Source organism: Natator depressus, chromosome 14, assembly GCF_965152275.1.
Source record: "Natator depressus isolate rNatDep1 chromosome 14, rNatDep2.hap1, whole genome shotgun sequence".
Taxonomy (NCBI): Eukaryota; Metazoa; Chordata; order Testudines; family Cheloniidae; genus Natator; species Natator depressus.
Window position 1 is genome coordinate 34,220,154 of NC_134247.1, and position 19,282 is coordinate 34,239,435.

The 19,282-nt window shown below is 51.5% G+C and overlaps 1 protein-coding gene across 6 annotated transcripts; it reads left to right on the plus strand.

Annotated features, from left to right (window-relative positions):
• Positions 1–23: 23 nt before the first annotated feature.
• On the plus strand, positions 24–12,034 carry LOC141998736 (uncharacterized). Of its 6 annotated transcripts, XM_074971729.1 has the most exons (6): positions 24–225; positions 695–870; positions 1,500–1,668; positions 7,719–7,783; positions 9,297–9,401; positions 9,819–12,034. In XM_074971729.1, the coding sequence occupies exon 6, from the start codon at positions 9,827–9,829 to the stop codon at positions 10,838–10,840; it is 1,014 nt and encodes a 337-aa protein (XP_074827830.1). In that variant the 5' UTR covers positions 24–225; positions 695–870; positions 1,500–1,668; positions 7,719–7,783; positions 9,297–9,401; positions 9,819–9,826; the 3' UTR covers positions 10,841–12,034. The 6 variants fall into 6 exon arrangements, with proteins under 6 accessions (XP_074827830.1, XP_074827826.1, XP_074827829.1 ...); XM_074971725.1 differs by lacking the exon at positions 9,297–9,401 and having other exon boundaries at positions 9,816–12,034; XM_074971728.1 differs by lacking the exon at positions 9,297–9,401.
• The last annotated feature ends 7,248 nt before the right edge of the window (positions 12,035–19,282 follow it).

Sequence of the window (19,282 nt, forward strand, 5' to 3'; positions counted from 1 at the left end):
CCGCCGCCTGTCCCCGAGCAGAGCCCCCTGGCGGCGGCAGCTCCGGAAATGCAGAGACAATGTTGGAACAGCTGCCCGGCCACACTGTAGCCAGGGGAGGGCCCCGGGTGCTGCGACTGGGGGGGGGGGCTGCTCTCTGTGCTCCCCACAGCCGGGGAGCTGCAATTTATTGCTGCTGCTTCTCCTGGGACCCGGGAGCCCACCAGGCGGAGCCGGAGACTGCAGGTATTTGAGGGAGAACTGGGGGGAAAGTGCTGCGCGTCCGTCCCCCCAGCTCCTCTCCCATCGCTGCTCCCCGCGTGTCTGCCAGCCCCGGAGCGGCTGGCTTTAGCGCAGAAATTTCCCCTGCAGCCTCAGATCTCAGCCCCTAGCTCAGAGTGCGCCCCCTTGTGGTGAAGGCGCCTGCGAGAGGGGTGGGTGGGATCTCCCCGGGTTAGGGGTGGGGTCTGGGGTCGTGGTTCAGGTGGGGGGAGCAGGATCAGGCCCCAGCGGGGGTCCCTACCTGTGTCTGGGCGGAAGGGAAGGGGTGAGCAATAAGGAGATGGGGGGAAAAGGGGCGTACAGACAGCAGGCAAGGCGGCATGTTGTGCAGTGAGGGGCACCCCAGGGAGAGGAGAAGAGTGGGGGGGCTCAGGGGAGTGTGTGTGGGGTGGGTTATTCTTCATTTAAAAATCTACCCCTATTATCTCTGCAGCGATGGATAAATCTCCCCAGCATTCCAGCACGGACAGGGGCCCCTTTGCTCCACCCCACACCCATCAGGTCTGAAAGGACTGAGGCCAGGTCTACGCTACAGACCTATGTCGGTATAACTACATAGCTCAGGGGGGGGCAAAAAATCCACCAGACCCACCCAGATTCGGAGGGCAGGTGAGGGTAGCAGCTTCATCAGATGTTACTGAGCCTGCTCAGACTGCTCCAGCCTGCTCAGGCTGCTCGGGGACAGCACAATAGCAAATGTTTGCCATCCCTTGGGAGGATCTGGAGCAAAACGTGGCCATTATTTTGCAGACTGGCAGGGCAAGGGGGGCGACTGGGGAAGCTTCAGCAGGGGCTTTCATCCATGTCACAACCTGATTTGCTGTGGGGGAGGGATAGCTCAGTGGTTTGAGCATTGCCCTGTTAACCTGGAGTTGTGAGCTCAATCCTTGAGGGGGCCATTTAGGGGTTGGGGCAAAAATTGGGGATTGGTCCTGCTTTGAGCAGGGGGTTGGACTAGATGACCTCCTGAGGTCCCTTCCAACCCTGATATTCTATGATTCCCCCAGGCTCTTTCCCTGTAGATAGACACTCTGGGCTTTAGTTACAACTGGTCCCACTGACTGGGCTGCAGCCCAGGTTGGTAGCCAAGAGGATGAGCAGCTAAGAGCCTTTGTAACAGATGCTGGAAGGGGGAGAGTTAAGGGCTCTGAGGCTTTTCTGTAATACAAATATATAGTATATCTATATAGCGTAACTGAGCATCATGCAGTGTGTGACTCCTGCTTTTGACTGATTAGTAATCAAGGCTCCTAGAAGAAGATGCTGCTGCCTCCATTGTGCTCTGGAGACCTGGACCAAGTAGCTGCTGCTCTGTGTCAGGGAGAGATCAGAGAAACTGATGGGGGACTTTCTGCGGTGGCTGGAAGCAGCCCCAGGCGACACCAGCTCCTGAGCCGGAGCCTGCAGGTGAGGGGAGAGACCCGGGGGAAAGGGCTGGGGCCGGGCCGTAGAGGATGGGTTCCTCTAAAGTGCTGGGAAATCTAGTTGAAAAGCTATATCAGGCAGGGTGATTAATCTCTGCTGTCTCTCCCCTAGGGCAGGTTCTCTGTGGCTCTGGTCTGTGACTGAGCCTGACCCACTGCACAGGAACTGAGGCTGAGGGGGTAAAGAACTTTGAGAGCCCCAGATGCAAAGTGATAGAGAATGGCAGGGCTGGGGCATGGTTATTATTTCATTGATTTTTTTCCACAGAAAACTGACACTCGCCAAAACTCTGAAATAACAGGGACAAAATATTTACTTATGGTCTCTGAATTGGCATCCAAAATGTAGCCCTCACCTGGGATGTTTTCATATGCTGGGCGTGTGCACATGGATGCCATTTGCACACTCCGATGGAGGGCGAGAGGGATGCATGCAAAAGAGTTGTGGGTGCACATGGAAAGGGCAATCCTGTATCAACAAGGTAAAAACATGATTAAGCATCTTCCCCACTGTCACAGAGAATATCAGGGCTGGAAGGGACCTCAGGAGGTCATCTAGTCCAACCCCCTACTCAAAGCAGGACCAATCCCCAATTTTTGCTCAGATCCCAAATGGCCCCCTCAAGGATTGAATTTACAACCCTGGGTTTAGCAGGCCAATGCTCAAACCACTGAGCTATCCCTCCAGCTGCTGTTCTCACCCTGCTGCTGTTCTCACCCTGGCAAGCTGCAGAGTAACATCTATATTTGGCTCCAGCTCACCCAATCCTCCCAGGGGACAGGGAAGGGACAGAACTGCTGGAAGGTTTGGTCTGGGTCTGGGTGTGGGTGGGGAATGCAGAAAGGGGTAGGAGCCCAGCAAGTGAAATCCCTTCTGAGCCTGCTTTAATGTGGGGCATAAGTTGTAGGGACAACCCCAGCAGGAGAGGGTGGAAATTCCCCTGTGAAATGTAACAATTGCCTGACCATGTAGACATCAGAGGTGCACAGCCAGTGCATTTAGCAGCCACAAGTCACTCTGGAAAGTCAGGAACTGGGCTTGAATATCACAAGTTTTAAAAATACACTTTGTGGAGACGGGTGATTTTATTTATCTTCTGATGTTTAAGCTTTTTGGAGGGAAGCCACCTGCCCCCTTAGTGAGAGAAAGAGTGTGTTTGTGTGTGTGTGTGTGTTGCATATTGCATCACAAGAGCAAAACTCCACCTGCCACCGTGTACATGCAAAATTACAGCCTCCCTTCTCACAGGGAGATTCCACCCACTGACCTTCCCCTACTCCTGGGATTGGGGAGCTGCCACTCTCTGTCCAACTCCACACCTTCCCGCATCACTGCCCTGTCACCAGTCTCTTCTCCCCTGATCCTCACAGTCTCCTCTCCACACCTGCTCCTCTATGTACCTGTCGTTCCCTTTACACTTTCCCTGTACCTCTCACATTGGCCACCCCACATGCTCCTGAGCTCCCTATCTGCAAACCCCCACAGCCTCCCACCCTGCACTCCCTAATCCATGACATTCCCCTAAACCAGAGGTCGGCAACCTTTCAGAAGTGGTGGGCTGAGTCTTCATTTATTCACTCTAATTTAAAGTTTCGCGTGCCAGTAATACATTTTAACATTTTTAGAAGGTCTCTTTCTATAAGTCTATAATATATCACTTAACCATTTTATGTAAAATGAATAAGGTTTTTAAAATGTTTAAGAAGCTTCATTTAAAATTAAATTAAAATGTAGATCTTATCAGTTTAGTGAGATCCTTGCCCTTGCTTTTCCTTGCTGAGTTTTCCAATGTCTGGCACATATTTGGATACTTTAAGCTGCACACAGGCTTCTGAGTGATCAATTGTTAACCAGCTCCGAGAGGGACAGAGGACAGATTTCATGTGTGAAAATACCTATTCACACAGGTATGTGGATCCAAATGCTGAAAGCATTGCAAACGCAATTTTCTTCAAACAGTTAAATTTCACTGGCAGGGACGTCCAGCAGGTCACAATAGAGGCCCCATGATCTCTCTCGGTAGCTTCAAGTGCACTCCGCAGATCCTCAAACTTTGATGCCCACAATTCTGAGGTTTTTAACTGAATGAGCTGCATTTCGAAATCTTCAACACCCATCCACTGAAATACAGACAAATCCAAGTTGCTTTCGTCAAACTTTTCAGGTTCTTGCATGTACATTCTAATCTCAACGTCAAACGCAGTGTGCTGTTCCATGTGGTGTGATAGTGATGTAAGCAGCAAATCAGGACTTAAAAATATCCCAGCACAGTGGCGCTGGAATAATTTTTAAGGTGGGGGTGCTGAGCTGCTCCCCCTCTTGCCCCTGCCTGCACCCCTCACCGCCCCAGGCTGGGCCCAGTGGACCACAGCTGGGGCTGGCTGCAGAGCCCTGGGACCAGCGGCCGGGACCCCAGGCCAGCAGCGGAGCCCCCAGGACTGGTGGCTGGGACCCGGGGCCAGCAGCGGTCTGAGTGGGGCTGGCGGACGGAACCCCAGCTGGCAGGGGGCCGGTGGCCAGTACCCCAGGCCAGCAGCGGAGCCCCCGGGACTGGTGGCCAGGACCCGGGCAGTGTGAGTGCCACTGAAAATCAGCTAGCCTTTGGCATGTGTGTCATAGGTTATCTACCCTGCCCTAAATCATCCTCAGGCTCAGTCTGACCCTAACAAATCCCTCTGCACTGCTCTCAGCCTCCCTCTGCCCCGCCCCACCCCACCCCACATACTCCTATGGGCCTCTGTTTCCCCCATGTGCCTTGCATCATCCCTCATTCTCCCTGCTGCGCCTCACTCATTACCCTCTTCCGTCTGCCTCTTGCTCCCTCCCAGGATCTCACTACACCTCCTTCCCCCTCAGTCTGCCCCCTGGACACAGACAACCCTGCGTGCTGCCCCACAATCCACCTCTCGCCCTCTCCACCCCCCATTAATTCCCTGCACCCTCCTCAGTCTGGCTCTAGCTTCCCATGTCTCCTTTTGTACGCATGGTGTCTCCTTGCCAGAGGATGTTGTGAAGGCCAAGACTATAGCAGAGTTCAAACAAGAACTGGATAAATTCATGGAGGATAGGTCCATCAATGGCTATTAGCCAGGATGGGCAGGGATGGTGTCCATAGCCTGTTTGCCAGAAGCTGGGAACGGGCGACAGGGGATGGATCACTTGATGATCACCTGTTCTGTTCATTCCCTCTGGGTCACCTGGCACTGGCCACTGTCGGAAGACAGGATACTGGGCTACATGGACCTTTGGTCTGACCCAGTATAAACCATTCTTATGTTCTTATATATCCAGCCTAACCACAGGGCCCCAGCCATATTCCCTGAGGAGACCATGGCTTCACCCATACTGAAAACAATGGGAGCTGGTGACCATTACTAGGAGCTGCCTTACTTCCACATGCCAGATCTGTAGGGAAATGGTGGCCATCTGGAATAATAATTAATAATTATTGAATGAACAATCATAGTCCTCAGCTGTACTACGTTAATGAGCCAAATTGACAACTCTCTGATACCCCCTATTATAAAGAACTCAGAAAAGACCCCCCCACACACACCACAATTCACACCAGAATTTAAGGATATCATCAAATCCTTCACCAAACAACTCCAAGAGAAACTCTACAACCTCATCCACCATGAACCCATCCCATGGACCTTCTGTGTGCTTCCGAAAACACACAAACAAGGGAACCCAGGCAGACCCATCCTAAATGTCCACGGTATTCTGACTGAATGAATATCGGGACTCATAGAAACCATCTTCAGACCACTCACAAAGGGCTGGCTTCCTGGACCAACTTCCTGCAGAAACATCGCAACTTTAATAACATCCCTCCAAACACCATCCTTGCCATGAGAGATGTCACCGCCACGTACACCAACATCCCTCACAATGACAGCATCGCTGCCTGCCTCAAATATGGACAGGGTAATGGATAATGCTTAGATGTCCACCCAAGCATATCACCAAACTTGTCCATTTCATCCTTACATATAACAAATTTACATTCAACAACAAACACTTTGTCCAAAGCATGTGAACAGCCATAGGTATTACTAGGATGGTTCCTCAAAATGCCAGCCTCTTCAAAGAAAAATTTCTAGACAAATGAATCATGAAACCAATGATGTACCTGAGATATATCAATGATATTTTCATCCTACGGACAGATCACCTCAACTTCCTCACAGATTTCCACCACAACTTCAACAACCGTCACCCATCCATTAAACTCTCTCTGGAATACTTCCACACTAGCATCAACTTTCTGGACAGCAATCAGGTGCAATTATGGAACTCTACAGACAACAATATACAAGAAACCCACAGATCACCACACTTACCTTCAAAGATCCAATAATTGCCCCAAACATACCAAGAAATCAGTTATCTACAGCCAGGCACTCAGATGACACAGATTATGCTCTGAGGAAAAAGTCCAGGATACATACCTTAACACACTTAAAACCACCTTTACCAAACAAGGACACTCCAACAAAGAAGATGGGTCCATCAATGACTATTAGTCTGGAAGGGAAGGGATGGTGTCTCTAGTCTCTGTTTGCCAGAAGCTGGGAATGGGCGACAGGGGATGGATCACTGGATGATCACCTGTTCTGTTCATTCCTTCTGGGCACCTGGCATTGGCCACTGTCGGAAGACAGGATACTGGGCTAGATGGACCTTTGGGCTGACCCAGTGTGGCCATTCTTACGTAAGAAGTAGATCACATAAGGGAACAGGCCACCCAAATACCCAAAGAGAACCTGCTTCAATACAGAAAAAAACCCCTCCGACCGCACACCCGTAGTTGTCACCTGCCTCCCCACACTGAAACCCATACGGGATATCATTAAACAACTACAGCACATACTTGATGGGGACCACATCCTGAAATAAATCTTTTCTGAACCCCCTCTTCTGGCTTTCAAATAACTCCTCAACCTCTCCAGGCTCATCATCAGAAGCAAGCTCTCCACAGACCAGAACGCACCAACTCAAAGCACCAGACCCTGTCAGAACAACAGATGGAAAATCTGCAGACATATCTCCACTGCTACAATGATCAACACCCCCCACAACACACCTTTCAAGATCCATGGGTCCTACACATGCCCATCACGACATGGGGTGTACCTCATCCAGTGCACTAAATGCCCCAGTAACAACTACGTGGGTGAAACCAGACAATCACTATGCTCTCAAATGAACTGACACAGAAAAATGCAAAAAGACAAAAATGCCCTATCGCCCGTGGGTGAACACTTTTCACAAAATGATCACTCTGTATGTGACCTCTCAGTCCTCATCCTCAAAAGAAACCTGCTCAACACCTTCAAAAGACGAGCCTGGGGACTTAAATTCATAACTCTGCTAGACTCTAAAAATCATGGACTGAATAGAGACACTGGTTTTATGGCTTATGGTTTTATTACAACAATCTGTAACTCTCTAACCCCCTTTTTGTTCTATGACTACAGTGGTGTTAACAGGCCACTTCACCTTGACTGGGGCTTTGTAAGCAATCTGTTCCACTTTGCATTTAGCTGTGACACCCTGACTTTAGTACCTTTCCCAGACCTGGAGAAGAGCTCTGTGTAAGCTTGAAAGCTTGTCTCTCTCCCCAACAGAAGTTGAACCGATAAAAGATATCACCCTTGTCTCTCTTGAATAAGGGCGGCTTGACTTCAGCACTTCTGAAGGTCATGGGAGATGGCAGCCATGATGAACAAGGGAAAACAAGTGTGTTCTGTGTCAGGAATTGTGAGATCATGGGAAACTTCTAAAACTCCAGACTAAATATCATGAGATTCATGACGCATTCAGTAGAGTTGGCGGCTCATGGGCATCAGGTTTTCACCTCACAACCAGTTTGTTTTCAATTAAAGCATCTGGAAATTTTCCCCCTCTCCCCAGGAAAGTTCCCTGTTCTCTGTGGGAAGGGGGATTTTCCAGCCCTCTCCTGGAGTGAGCTGGTGGGATTGTGGCTGGGGCAGCAGGTACTGAATGAGGATCTCTTGCTATTTCAGGGGCCAGTGACCTTCAAGAAGGAGACTCATCATGCAGGAGAATTGTGAGAATGTGACCTCGCTGGGTAAGGATTCCTGTCCCCTTAGGAATTAGAAGCTGGGGGGGGGGAGTTATGTCTCTGAGGTACCCGGGTTGGCTTCTGCTCAGGGTTCTTCCCTGCTCCGTTATATTTTGGGGGATCACCCCCATCACCACCAGAATCCACGTGACCACTCCACACCCTCTTCCAAGGGAGAGGAGATTCAGAGACGCAGTGGAGATGCTAGTCCAGAGGAGGGCTAACTATGGCCTGCAGGCTACATCCAGCCCACGGGACCCTCCTGCCTGGCCCATGAGCTCCTGACCCGGGAGGCTCGCCCCTGGCCCCCCCATGCTGTTTCCCCTCCCCCGCAGCCTCAGCTCACTGTGCCACCGGTGCAATGCTCTGGGTGGCGGGGCTGTGAGCTCTTGCTGGGCAGTGCAGGTGCAGAGCCGCGGCCTGACCCAGTGCTTTGTGTTGTGCGGTGGCGTGGCTGGCTCCAGCCGGGGGCACGGCTGCCGGTCCTGGTGCACTGGGTGGCGCGGCTGTAGCACCGCCAGCCACCCGTGCTCCATCCAGAATGGTAAGGGAGCAGGGAGCGGCGGGAGGGAGTTGGATAGAGGCAGGGGAGTTCGGGGTAGTGCTCAGGGGGCGGGGGTGTGGATATGGGTTGGGGCGGTCAGAGGGCGGGGAACAGGGGAGGCAGTCAGGAAGGAGGGGCGGTTGGATGGGGTGGTGGGGGGCAGTCAGGGGCAGGGGTTCCGGGGGCGGTCAGGGAGAAGGGGTGGTTGGATGGAACAGGGGTCCTGGGGGGGCAGTCAGGAATGAGAGGAAGGGTTGGATGGGGCAGCAGGGGGCAGTCATGGGTGGGGGGGTCCAGGGGCGGTCAGGGGACAGGGAGGGGTGGATGGGGCAGGGGTCCCAGGGGTGCCCTCAGGGGACAGTGAATGGGGGGGTTGGATGGGGCAGGAGTCCCGGGGGGGCCACCAGGGGGCAAGAAGCAGGGGGGGTTGAATAGGGGGCAGGGCCAGGCCACACCTGGCTGTTTGGGGAGGCACAACCTCCCCTAACTGGCCCTCCATACAATTTCAGACACCTGATGTGGCCCTCAGGCCAAAAAGTTTGCACGCCCCTGTGCTAGTCCATCCCCAGAACTTCCAATGGAGAGGAAGAGTTGCATGTTCCTCTCTGTGTTATTAAACATGGGCACACAGTGATACACAGAGATTTCACATGTCCCTCCCTACAGAGAACGGGGTCCATGCCTGGAGAGGGCTTTGGTCTCAGCAATGTTAGAAAGGAGTAAGAGATTGTCCAACTCCTGAGCCAGAGTCAAAAGACCTCCCAGTTTATGGAAATCCCGGGATCTCCTTCCACAGGAATCACATGCCACTATAAACACCTGACCTCCCGCAAAGGAGCTCCAGGACCATTTCCAAGCCATTTGGTTTATACAAAGGCGCTACCTGGCACATCTGGAAACAGCTGTGCCTGAGAATAACTGTAAAATCCTAGTCTCAGCCTCAGCTGTTTTCTTTCCCCTGAGCTGGGTTTCCAGTTCCCACAGCCAACATGATCTCCTGGCTGAAAAGGGAGGAAGAGCCATGAGTACTAGGTCACCAAGGCTTCAAGGAAAGAGAGATCCTGAGAGGTGCCAATTCAGGTGAGGAATTGTTTGAATGGACACAGAAATCATCCAGCCTTGTCATAAACATTTGGGATTCTCACACAGGCCTATAAACTCCCCCATTTCTGCCTCATCTCAACCTAGTCAAGATTATGCCCATGAGCTGTCATATCTTCCTGGCAGTTGTGACTCATGGCTTTCCATCCACCCTGACCAACATCTGGCAGCAGCTCATGTCTCTCTGAATGTTCAGATGGGATTAAGAGCAGAATTGGTCCTCTCCTCTCTCTCTGTTTGTGGAAAGGTCTTGGGGGTTCAGATTCCACTCCTGAGTTTTTGATCTCTCCAGAAGTTATTTGGTTTGTTTTCCCCATTCTCATCCCCTTTCTCAGGTATCCTTTCCCCCTGGCACAGGGAATGACTCCTGTCTGGATTCTCTCTCTGTCCCAGCAGGTGATGGGATGGTGAGTGAGAACGAGGAAGAGATTCCTCAGCAGAAAAGTCTTGAGCAAGTGGAACCACATGGGATATTGCTGGGAAGACCTGAAGAGGATATTTTTCAAAGTTCTGAGCCGGGAGAATCCTGTGAGACTCAGTGCAGGCCAGAGGGGCAGCTGGGAAACCCCCCAGAGGACAGACAGGGAAAATCCAGTCACCGTGAGGGAGGTTTGGAGGACCTCAATAGGACCACAATGCAGCTGAGAATCAGCACTAAAGAGAAACAGCATGAATGTGCTGAGTGCGGGAAAAGCTTCAGCCAGAGATCAAACCTGATTGTACATCAGAGAGTTCACACAGGAGAGAGACCTTATAGCTGCCCTGACTGCAGGAAAAGCTTCAAGCAGAGTTCAGACCTTCTTCGACATCAAAGAATTCACACAGGAGAGAGGCCCTACCGATGTCCCGTCTGTGGGAAAAGCTTCAATCAGAGCTCAGAACTTATTAAACATCAGAGAACCCACACGGGAGAGAAACCCTATAAGTGCCCTGAGTGCGGGAAAAACTTCAATCAGAGCTCAGAACTTGTTAAACATCAGAGAATTCACACAGGAGAGAGACCCTATAAGTGCCTGGACTGTGGAGAAACCTTTAGCCAGAGCTCACACCTTACTGTGCATCAGAGAATCCACACGGGAGAGAGACCCTATAAGTGCCCCATGTGCGGAGAAAGTTTCAGTGTGAGATCAGCCCTTACTACACATCAAAGGATCCATACAGGAGAGAAACCCTATGATTGTCCCATCTGTGAAGAAAGTTTCAGTCAGGTCTCAGCCCTTATTACACATCAGAGAATCCACTCTGGAGAGAGACCCTATAAATGCTCCGACTGCGGGAAAAGCTTCACGCAGAGCTCAGCCCTACTTAGACATCAGAGAACCCACATGGGAGAGACACCCTATAAATGCCTAGACTGTGGGAAAAGCTTCAAGGCAAAGGTCTCTCTAATGTCCCACCAGAAACTGCACACAGGATAGAAGGTGTCAGGAGCTTTCCCTGCGGGGCAATGAACTGTGCCCTCCTGAAGCAAACTGTAAATGTGCCTCCTTTGAGGATGATCTGGGTAGGGACAGCAGGCTGGTGGATGGTTTGGGTTTCTATGGGGGGTGGTTGGTGGAGCCCGGAGAAGAAGGAAATGCTGGGCACTTGGGAGATGAGTCATTTCAGGGTCGGAGGGGAGCAAGTGGTGGGATCAGTGGGGAGATGTTTCTGTGGGTTCCACACACACTTTCCAGTGTAGGGAAGAAGTAAAAATGCCCCATTGTCATTTGTGTCTGAGTCATATCTGCGGCTTCTAGGGCACCTTGAGGTATGGACAGGGGAATGATATTCAGGGAAGCAGCAAGGGGCCCTGCATGGCTGTAGTTATACAGCAGGAAGAGCTGCCGATCTGAAGTGACAGGATGTCAGAGCGTTGCTCAGTGTATTGGCCAGCTCTGCAGATGCAGGGAGCTGGCTGGGGACTGAGGAATTCACGGTGGAGATTCCCCAGAGAGGTGGGGTCCTTGGGGGATTGCACTGTTCTCGTGAGGGCAATTTGGTGTAATAGCAAGAGCAGGGGGAATTGGGATGCAGGAATCCTGGAGAGGGGGCTGATGTCTAGAGGTTAGACTGGGGTGAAGGTGGCAGTCAGGTCTCCAGGGCTGGGTAACCAACTCTGCTAATGTCTCCTGTGCAGTCACTTCCCTCCCCTTCCTCCCGTCTCTATGGTGGAGATAATAACAATTGCCCACCTTCCTCAGAAGTGGAATTACTGTGTATTTAGGGGCAGAGGAGGAAAGAAGCACTAGGGGAGGGAAAGTTTCATTATCATAATCACTATTAGTTTTCCATGACTGGGGTTTTCTTTTCAGTTTCAGGTTTTCAGTGTTTTCCCCATCAACTTTAATGGCCCATCACTTGTCTTTTCCTGGGTTGTTGTGATCCTAGGCACCACGGTATTCACACCCTGCACTAATATCTGTGCAAAATATGCCTTATGAGCCATAGACACCAACTCCGTGGGTGCTCTGGGGCTCAAGCACCCACGGAAAAAAAACAGGGGGTGCTCAGCACTCACCAGCCACCGTGGTTCCAGCCCAGACTGGCCACTGATCAGTTGTTCAGCGGGCCCCGAGCGGTCAGCGAGCAGTGAGCGGCTAGTGGAAGGCACTTGGGGTAGGAGGCGGAGAGAAGTGAGCAGAGGGCATGTGGGGGATGGGCCTCAGGGAAGGGGGCGGATCGGGGAGGGGAAGAAGCAGAGTGAGGGCAGGACCTCGGGGCAGCGTAGGGGTGGAGCACCCGCTGGGGGGAAAAAAGTCAGCGTCTGTGTTGCGAGTTATCATTCAAAAGCGAGTAGCATGCCAGTCACTGATATCATTACGAATTGTGTGTGACAGTGCTGTAGGTGGAATTATGGATACTCACTTCCTTAAAGCCTGTTCCTAAAAGGTGTTTAAACCAGGCGTGTCAGGGAGAGTTGATAAACAAAAGGTTTTCTCCAGACAAAGAAAAGAGGACAACACTAGAAACCAGGCGTGGCCAAATTCAGTGGGCTATTCATTTGTATCGGAGCTTGCAGGAAAAGATCATTTGCACCATCTAAATTGCCAGCGTAGGCAGCATGGAGGCAGACAGCATGGGATATCATCCACCCCCAGCAGGGAAAAGGACTTGTAGGTGGGGAGACATGTCAGAAGAAGACATTTTTAAAGTTTGCTGGATTATAAAGAGACAGGGAGCAAACCCCTAAATTATCCTTCAGCTGAGGAGACAAGAAAAACCAGCACCTTGAACTCCGACAGCGGGGCTCCTAGCCAGCCATTGCTGGGAATGGAGGACTAGTGAGGAAACTACCTTGTACAAAGATTGGAACTTGTTAAGTTAGATCCTAGCCATTAGGAAGCATATTTTTACTTTTTTTGTTTGTAACCCTTTCTATCTTTATTCCTTCTACCAGGTATCACTTAAACTATGACTTTTGTTTAATACACTTGTTTTACTTTCACTACAAAGCAACTCAGGCCTGTGTTTCAAGGGAAGGGTGTATTTACCCCAGTTCAGTTAACAAGCTGTAACATACTGACTCTTTAACAGAGAAGTGAACTTAATATCTCTGAAACTTGTTAATATCTTCTGTGAATGTACAGTGATAGGGGCTGTGCATTGCAGAGAACCATCTTGGAGGCACTCAGGGGCTGGAGTTCATCAGTTGTTAGTGAGGGTTGGGCTGGGAGAGTGCTGAGCAGTTTACTGGTGAGGAAAACAGAGAGGTGTGGCAGGGATCTGACACACCATCTAATCTCCAGCAAAACTCACTTTTGCTGAGGCCGAGGGGTAACACAGTGGCTTAGGCACCTACGCTATTTCTTGTGAGAATGAGGTAGGCGCCTGCCTCGCTCCATGCAAAACAAACAGTCATGGAGAAGGCGGCAGTGCCCACATGTCTAACTTCTAACCCAGTGGCTAGAGCACTTACCTGAGGTACTGGAGACCCTGGTTCAAGATCCCCGAGAGAGAGAGGCTCTAAACAGCATAGTCTATCATGAGAGCAGCCTAACCACTGAGCTATGGGACAGGCTGATAGAGAAGAGGGGAGGACTAGCTCCTAGTGCAGCGGTGGCCAAACTGCAGCTCGTGAGCCACATGTGGCTCTTTCATAGTTAAAGTGCAGCTCCCAGAGCCCACCATAAGAACAGCCAGACTGGGTCAGACCAAAGGGCCATCTAGCCCAGTATCCTGTCTTCCAACAGCGGCCAATGCCAGGTGCCCCACAGGGAATGAACAGACCAGGCAATCCTCCAATGATCCATCCCGTCACCAATTCCCAGCTTGTGGCAAACAGAGGCTAGGGACACCAGCCCTGCCCATCCTGGCTAACAGGGGATACCCCTCCCCACATTTCTCTGCCTAACAGACAGGCAGGGAGGGGAGCTTGGGGTTTCTGTCCTCTGGCGGGACATGCAGCCCCATGGGGTGCACCTGCTGGGGCCCCGAGCCTTTGCAGGTGTCTGCCATGGGGCAGAAGCCTCAAGCCCCACCACCCTACTGCAAGTCAGAAGCTCTGTGCTATGGGACAGGATGATAGACTGTGCCACACCCCAGCTCCCCACAACCACCAGCCGCCAGTCACCTGTCCCTCCCCACTGCTGCCTCCTCCCAACTGCCACGGGACCACATCCTCCCTCTCTGCCCCTGTTAATGCAGCCCAGAGTTCCCTCTATGGGACACTGGCTCTGCTCCAGCCCCAGGTTGGGGGGACTGGAAATGGGAATGGGCCCTGTGGTGCCAGAATCTGTGTCCCTGTGAATTCCCCCACTGCCGGGGCAGGTCCAGCATCCCAAATATAGCCTTCCTCACCCCCGCATGTTTCTCAGCCCTGGCGGGTACAGGCAGGAGAGTTCCCTTTGCCCTCCCTGATCCCCTGAACATGCCCTCTGCCCCCTGCGGGCTCTGGCTTTCTGCTGCGCTCACAGCTTGGCTCCTGGTGGGTCAGGTGCCCCTCTCAACCAAACCACTCAGCTCTTCTGGAGAGAAACCAGAGAGACAATGGGCCATAGTTACTGAGCTCTCTTCCCCACACATCATAGGAGTCAGGACTCTTGGGTTGTGTTTGCAGCTCTGGGAGGGGAGTGGGTCTGTGTCAGCAGGGGGTTGGGAGCCAGGACTCCTGGGTGCTCTGGCAGGGGAATGGGATCGAGGGGGGTTAGGAACCGGGACTCCTGGGTTCTAGTCCCACCTCTAGAACAGTACTGAAAGTGCTGCCCTGGGGACAGTGTCAGGGGGAATCCCCAAAGCAGCTCCTGTGATTCTGGTCCTTGCTGGCATTTGGCTCAGGGACACGAGGGGAGAGGGGATAAAAATGTCTCTGTGGGGGTAGCCCTGGTGTATTGTCAGTGACTGTCTGCAGGGAAAGAGCCTGGGGGAAATTGGTGTGAAATGGACTAAAGCCCCTTCTGAAACCTTCCCAATTGTCCTTCTCACCCTGACCAGCTGCAGTGTAACAGCCACGTTTTGCTCCAGATCATCCCAGTCCCTGGAAGGTAAAGAGCTGCAGTGGAGATGGATAAGAAGGGGATTATCAAACAGGGAGCTGCTGGTGGGTTTTTCCTAGGATGGAAAAAGCTGAGAGGAGGGGATGGGGTGGCGAGTTGAATCTGGGGGCTGATTTTTAGGGGACCCACTGGATGCTTTTGCATGTGCAGGGTGTGGTGAGGTGAATTCCCCCAACTCTGTCCTCCAGGATAAGGAATTACTCACAAGATGGGAGTAATCCATGCCTCTAGCAGTTTTGACGCTACACTGGCTGCAGAAGGTATGGTTATTTCTGGGTGCCACGTTTCTTGAGTCCCCAGCTTGACACACCTTTATCCTGATTTCCAGACCTGCAACTTTCATTTGAAGCTGTGGCTGAACAGAAGCTCTGAGTATTGCTAAATATTGACCTAAGTAAAGATAATAGCTATCTTATTTATTGACTACATGCTGTAGCCCCCTCTGCCGAGCAGTAGCAGATCTCAGAGCCTTTCAGGTCCGTTTTGCTTTGAAGGAAAAATCGATGGCACAGAGTCAGGGTACGTTCTATTGTGAGTTGTGTATTTACACTATATACACCAGACTTGAATAGAGGAGGTCATAAATGGGATGCTGGCAAACCTGCCTTTTAAAAATCTCAGCCCATCACTAATTCCTAGTTTGTGGGAAGCACCTCTGCCCCAAAACTTGACTTAACTTCACTCTAAATTCCCTTGCTGTTTGCCACAGCTCCCCAAACACAATCTACATTGCAAAATTAACAACATCTTCAAAAACTGAACAGTGCCCACACCCTAAGGAAAAGAACTTTTAAGATTGTCCTATAGTGCCTCCTGGTGACTGCTGCCATAATATGTCCGTACGTCCATAACAGCACAAATGGTATTGATCTACTTGGGCAGGGGTGGCCAACCTGTGGCTCCAGAGCCACATGCGGCTCTTCAGAAGTTAATATGCTGCTCCTTGTACAGGCACCGACTCCGGGGCTAGAGCTACAGGTGCCAGCTTTCCACTGTGCTGGGGAGTGCTCACTGCTCAACCCCTGGCTCTGCCACAGGCCCTGCCCCCACTCCACCCCTTCCCACCCCCTCCCCTGAGCCTGCCATGCTCTCGTTCCTCCCCCTCCCCTCCCCTCCCCCCCAGAGCCTCTCCATGCCAGGAAACAGCTGATCGGGAAGTGCGGGGAGGGAGCAGGAGGCACTGATCGGCGGGGCTACTGGTGGGCAGGAGCGCTGGGAGCGGGGGGGACTTGATGGGTGGGGCTGCTGACGTATTACTGTGGCTCTTTGGCAATGTACGTTGGTAAATTCTGGCTCCTTCTCAGGCTCAGATTGGCCACCCCTGTACTTGGGCATGGCCAAAATTGATCAGAAGCAACTATGGAAATGTAGTCAATAAATAAATACATACATTAATAACCTTTTCTCATTCTGCACCATTCTAGGAAGATTGCGTTGTTTAAAAACAAATGGTCATAAGGCTCCTCATCTAGGTCTCATTTCCTGGCTTTGCCACAGGTTAGCTAATTGAATTTGGTCAAATCACACTGTGTGTGTGTGTGTCACACACAGAAGCCCTGTGTATGACTAACTTATTTTTTCATGTTTACAGCACAGGAAATTTGAGAATGAAGAGCCTTTTAAGGCTTGCACTGAGATCCCACAATCACATCTGGCTGGGGGAGAGGGATCTAGTGGTTAGAGTGGGAGGGCTGGGAGTCAGGACTCCTGGGTGCTATCAAGAGCTCTGGGAGAAGAGTGGTGTCTAATAGTTAGAGCAGTGGGGCCTGGGAGTCAGGACTCCTGTGTTCTGCTCCCAGCTCTGGGATGAAAGTGGTATCTAGTGTTTAGAGTAGAGGTGGCTGAGAATCACGACACCTGGGTTCTGTTCCCAGTTCTTGATGGGAGTGGATCCAGATTGTTCATGTTTTAAGCACTCTCCAGGCTCTGTAACTTGCCCAATCAAACCCCAGCAGCAGCATGTATCCCGTCTCCCCTCCACCTTTGTGTGCCCCCATACCTCTACCCCACTCCTAGCTAGAAAAGATCTCACATGGAAGGAGAGTAGCTCCAGGCTGAAAATTCTTTAATCCACTTGGGGTTCAGCAGAAAGCTTTGGATGGTTGGCCAGTTCGTTGGCGTGGTCCTTGTTAATGAACCAAGCAGCAGCAGTGAGTGTGTGTGTGTGTGTGTGTGTGTGTGTGGATCATGACCCCAGAGGTGCGTGTGATGGATGGGGGGAATGGATGGCAGTTTTCTTGGGTGCAATTTGCTGAGAGTCATGGTGTGAGAAAGGGTTTGACTCCTCCTGGGGCTGGAGTCCAGGAGCAGACGCACTCTGGGGCATATAAGAGCCTGGCTCAGTGGGTGTGATCATGGGCCCTATAGAGAGGATAAGAAAGATATTACTGCTCCCCCAAAGGGTGGTCTCCTTTGCTGACAGAAGCAGGTGGTTTGGGAGTTGAGAGGGCAGGGTGCTCTCCAGATGTACCTAGCAATGAGGTCTGCAGACCATGGATCTGGGGGGTCTGAGAACAGACAGATGCGGGGGCAGTGCCATCATCCTCTGTCCTGCCACAAGATTCCTTCACCTGGACAGTGAGATTTCCCCCCACGTGGGACTTTCTTTGTTCTGATCTCCATTCGCCCCCAAGGCCTCTGAGATCTGTTGGCCTGCACAACACAAAGCAAGCTTGTTAATAGCAGCAAAGGGCTGTGAATAAGAGCAAGGCGGGGCCTGGATCTGCAAGGTACATGGATGGGAGAGAAAAGGCCAAGTGGTGCAGGATGGTGGGATGGACGACTGGATGGGGGCGATCCTCTCTCGGAGGCAGTGCGGAAGCCGTTGGGGTAAGAGGGTGTGGTGCTGCTGTAGTCCCATATTTCGCAGGGGGCATGAAACCAGTCAGGCTGAGCAGAGATCCCCTGTCACTTTCCCATTCGTCAGGGCACATCACAGCTCTAGTGATTCCATTACAGCCAGTCAGAAAAATGGGATTTTCCCCATTCGGGAGGAAAACAAACAAACATAAACTTCAAAACTTTAACCTTTCCGTGGGGCTTCCGAAATCAGTGGTTCTCAGCCAGGGCTCCGGGGGCTCCTGGGGGGCTGCGAGCAGGTTTCAGGGGTCCACCAAGCATGGCCAGCATTAGACTCGCTAGGGCCCAGGGCAGAAAGCCAAAGTCCCACTATGCAGGGCTGAAGTCAAAACCTGAGCAACTTAGCTTCACAGGGGCTCCCTGTGGTGTGGGACTCTGGGCAATAGCCCTGCTTGCTACCCCCTAACATGGGCCCTGGCTTTTATATGCAGAAAAACAATTGTGTCATAGCTGGGCTGTGGAGTTTCTATAGCATGTTGGGGGGGTGGGGGAGGGTGGGGGGGCTCGGAAAGGAAAAGGTTGAGAACCCCTGTCCTAAATGAAACCACATGACAACTTTCATCTGTGTAATTATGAATCACCGGTTTCACACTACACCCATTTTCAGTTCGACTTCAAACAGTCTTGCGATTCTGTATTTTAAATTGGATTTTTTTAAAAAAATTGTGCTGCAGGGCTTTTAAAATAGGCAAATGAAAAAGGATATTTCCCCCCCCCCACACACACACACTCTCTCTCTCTCTCTCTCTCTCTCTCTCTCTCTCTCTCTCTCTCTCTCCCCTTTTCCACTAGGAGATGGTCAAAATGTGGGCAAACATATGATTTCAAAATGGAAATGTTCCCCCAAAAAAAGATTTGGTTTAGAAAAACTCAAGATTTTCCTCCCTGAAATACTCCAGTTACAGCAATTTTGGAAAATTAAAAACTGAATAAAAAAATCCTCACAAAAGTTGATTATTTTTCCTGACCTTTTGTTTGACCAGCTGTAGACTGCATTCTGCCTGCTCTGTAACCTCCCCCTCCTCCCCTCCATGTGTTTTCAGCTGAATAGGAGATTCCCCATCACCTCTTGTCCTGAACAGCTGCACAGCGTTGGCTGGGTGGCTGCTAAAAAGCTGCCATACCCACCCCCTCCTTTCCCAAGAAGTGACTGCATTTTATTCTTCCGCAACTCTTCATTGTCCTTGTAGCCTGCCCTTCCCAGCTCTTCTGACCCTCACATCTCCTCATCAGGCAGCTCAGGACTCCTTCTCCCCTGGTGGAGTGAGTGAAGCTGATGCCTTTCCCCTTCCCTGCACCATCGCTTACCCTTGGGTCTGGAGATCCTCTCAAGACATGCCCAGAAGCTGCAGTGCCGCGTGGGCAATGGCCCTTTGACCTGAGACTCATTCTTGCTGATATGGAAGAAGTTCTGCTCCGTGGTACTGTAGAGGGGCCAGTGTCCCTTGCTCCTGTCTGTCCCTGTGGGACTCCTAGGGCAAGAATTCAGCAAGAGCCAGCCAGGTCAAGAGAGAGGAAAGGAAATGA

Bases quoted from the DNA above. Each gene is read 5' to 3' on its own strand.
- LOC141998736 (XM_074971725.1), top strand. From the start codon at position 7,750: ATGCAGGAGAATTGTGAGAATGTGACCTCGCTGG. The intron at 7,784-9,815 runs GTAAGGATTCCT...TCTCTGTCCCAG, and splicing joins TGAGAATGTGACCTCGCTGG to CAGGTGATGGGATGGTGAGT.